This window comes from Phalaenopsis equestris, unplaced genomic scaffold (genome assembly GCF_001263595.1).
Source record: "Phalaenopsis equestris unplaced genomic scaffold, ASM126359v1 Scaffold235362, whole genome shotgun sequence".
NCBI lineage: Eukaryota > Viridiplantae > Streptophyta > Magnoliopsida > Asparagales > Orchidaceae > Phalaenopsis > Phalaenopsis equestris.
In genome coordinates, this window is record NW_018253237.1 from 11,394 (window position 1) to 14,596 (window position 3,203).

The following is a 3,203-nucleotide window of genomic DNA, read 5'->3' on the forward strand; positions in this document are numbered from 1 at the left end:
TATATATATATAGATAATTCAATACAATTTTTTTCTCTTTTTTTCGTGGAGACATTTTTCATCAGCCATTATTGTCCCGTTATTGAGGGTGAAATTTGGAAAACGACGGTCCTCCTATGAATCAGGTTGACTTTCGGCCCAAATCGCCAAATCATCCATGGGAGGCATATCGTCGAACACGTGGCTGGTCTGCTTTCACTGGATGAGGAATCTCCTTTACAATTACATAACAAAAACTAAGAACGCGCCCAGCGATCAATTCTGGAGTGCGAATGTCGTACGGGATATATTTAGTCATTGATTTTTTTCTTCTTCGCCCCTCTGTCTCTCCTTCCATCCAAATTTTCTTTCTAAGATTTAAAAATGATGTATCAAATGGCGGACACGACAAGGGTCTCCGATGAGTATTACATGAGTGTCGGGCAAGTTTCAGGTATCAGATCGGCTGCGGGCATTGATCATCTTCTGATGTATGGTCAGATGGAGATCGTGAAGAAGGAGGCGGCGCGTGTGAGGTTCGCGGAGAACATGGTGCACCTCATCCCTGTTTGTTATCATCATCTGCGCCACGGTTTTTTGATGTTCTCCAACCCTAGTATGATTTCTCTCTTTTTTAATGACTCTTTGGCTTTTTACAATCAGGATTTCAAAATCTCTTTCGATTCTTGTTTTGAGGATTCATTAGTTGAGATAGTTTCTCGGAGTCAATGAGTATTTATTCAGTATTGATCAAAGTGGTTTTGAATCATATTCATCGTCATGGAAAAACAACAACAAAAAAAAAATAAAAATAAAACTGAAAAAAAGAAGAAGAATCAAGTGAAGCCTTACTGTAATTCCTGAATCAAAAGAATCAAATGTAGCATTTATGTAATTCCTGAATCAAGAAGGTATGTGTGTTTTATTGATTGCATTATTAAGAGTTTAAGAAATTTCAGAGCAAGTTCATTTGATGTTGAAGCATTGAATTGATGATCCTTAAAACATTTGATTTTTTTTTTTCTTTTGTGTTCTGTTGTAGACATTGAGATGATGAGTAGAGCTGATTCCATCCTTGCTAGAACCATTGATGGTTATAACAATTGGAACGACACAGCCGTGACAGTTGGGATTGAAGTTTTGGATCCAATAGATGGGATTGTCACAAAGGATTCCGGAAGAAATATAGACAACAAAAATCAATATAAATAGTTCATTAGGTTATTTTACAGGTCCTGTTTCCCAACTGCTCGTGTCTGTGAAAAAAATGTGAACTTTTTATATGATGGATACATCTGCCTTTCTTCAATGTTTAAGGCTCTCTTTGGGGTGTGATTTTCTATTTATTGCATCTATTTGTAAAATCAGATAAAAAATTATTTATTTTTATTGTAGAAAATGGATTATTTGTTCAATTTTTGTTTAAAAGAACTATGTTTGTAGAGCAAGAATGAACCAATTTTAGGGGATGTAGAAAGTATTTCAACATGCAATTGATGCAAAACATAATGGTTTTTAATAAAGTAGTGGACCATCCAATATTCCATCCATATGTTCAGAAAATGTGGCTTGCCTTTCAGTTCTAAGCTACGGATGGATGGGATATTTGTAAATTTTTAATTTTTTATACTTAATTCGGGAAAAGGATTAAATATTTTGTCCCATAACCTATAACAATAATGACTATGCATAAATAGCTTTCCAAGTATTATTAATTTCTCAGAAATTGAAACCTCGTACTTCCTGTGTTCAAACTGCCAATAGAATTGTAATGGCTATAACTATTTTTCATGTTGTGATTCAAAGAAAGATTTTGGGCATTTACATAATACCACCAAATTCCTACAAATGTAAGTATTGAATGTATGAATATTTTTTTTTTGCATTTTTAACATCAAAATATTTCACATGACATCAAAACTAACACTATTATAAGTTAAAAACAAAGGTGAAATTCACCTTTTTCATGTAGAGTTAAAGTACTATAAATATAAAAATTAAAGTTTAAATGTTACATTTGTAAATACAAAGGACTGGGTGGCATGTACGTAAATCTATGCAAAAAAAATGAAAAAAAAAAATTGGGACTCGTAGGGTTTCCAATAGGTTTCTCATGTTATGGTGGGTGCTATCGAGTCATGGGTGACCCAATAAAGATAGGCCATGGATGAGCTTGGGCTTGGGCTTGGAAATTGTTCATTTAGAGATTGGGCTTAGGCTAGGCCTTTCATGACATTTCTCTTCAATTAATTATATAATTAATTGATTAAGTGAGATGCACAAAAAAAAATCCCATGATTATGGTTTTTTATGTGGCCATAGGATTAACCATGTGGACTTATTTGGATATTGAGTTGGTCACATGTCCTTAAGTTGAGCCTATGATCAACGTGTTGATCATATGGTCAATGTGTTGACCATATAGTTTTGGGTTAACCATATGGTCATGTGCTGACCATATGGTGGTTAGGTAGGTGATACACCTAAAATATATAGTATTTTTAGACACATTTTTATACCTATTTTTGAGATATTGTGCTTTAATGGAAGGTATTTTTGTGCTTTTCTTGCAGATACAGGTAAAAAAGGTAAAAAATGATTAAAAGAGTGAAAAAGGATCAAATTTGGAGCAGAAATGTGAAAAATGTGCAAATGAGTTTTGGCGCCTAAGCGCCAGATCTGGCGCTTAAGCGCCGGGTAAACAGAGAAGGCCGTGCCTAAGCACAGGCGTCCCACTCTTAAGCGCCAGTGGCAGTTACTAGACGAGTAAAGTCAGTTTTTGCGAATTTTGAAGATGTTTTTGAGGCACCCATTGGCTTAATAGTTAATTATAACCACCATGGAAAAAAATTATCACGCAAGGATGCATCTCTTAGGGAAATACATTGAATCTAGACATATTTTGAAGAGAAACCAAGGCACCTTTTCGAAAATTATAAAAGAAAGAAGAGAGGACTTAGAAAAGAGTCCTGAAAGGATTGGAAAGTTTTGAAAGTTCTCATTTGGGGAGTTAGTTCGGAGAGATTTTCAGGCACCACTTTTACTTTTATTTTATCCTTTTTATTATTTTATTTTGAGTGATTGTAAAGAGAAGAGAATCAAAGAAACTTCAAGAGTTTGGTGGAGGACTTGAGATAACTTTTTATCTTTTTGTTTTGAGACTACTTCTGGTTTTAATTGAGACTTGTTGTTGGTTTGACAATGATTTCTTCTTTTAAACTAAA

General features: G+C 34.2%; 1 protein-coding gene across 1 annotated transcript; it reads left to right on the forward strand.

Annotated features, from left to right (window-relative positions):
* Positions 1 to 236: 236 nt before the first annotated feature.
* LOC110039116 lies at positions 237 to 1,301 on the forward strand. Its single transcript, XM_020744074.1, has 2 exons — positions 237 to 595; positions 1,022 to 1,301. Exons 1-2 carry the CDS (start codon positions 364 to 366, stop codon positions 1,189 to 1,191), a joined length of 402 nt encoding a protein of 133 aa, XP_020599733.1. The 5' UTR covers positions 237 to 363; the 3' UTR covers positions 1,192 to 1,301.
* Positions 1,302 to 3,203: the final 1,902 nt, after the last annotated feature.

Excerpts from the sequence above, each read along its gene's own strand:
- LOC110039116 (XM_020744074.1), top strand. The coding sequence starts at position 364 with ATGATGTATCAAATGGCGGACACGACAAGGGTCTCCGATGAGTATTAC. Across the intron at positions 596-1,021 it reads TTTGATGTTCTCCAACCCTA|ACATTGAGATGATGAGTAGA; the intron begins GTATGATTTCTC and ends GTTCTGTTGTAG.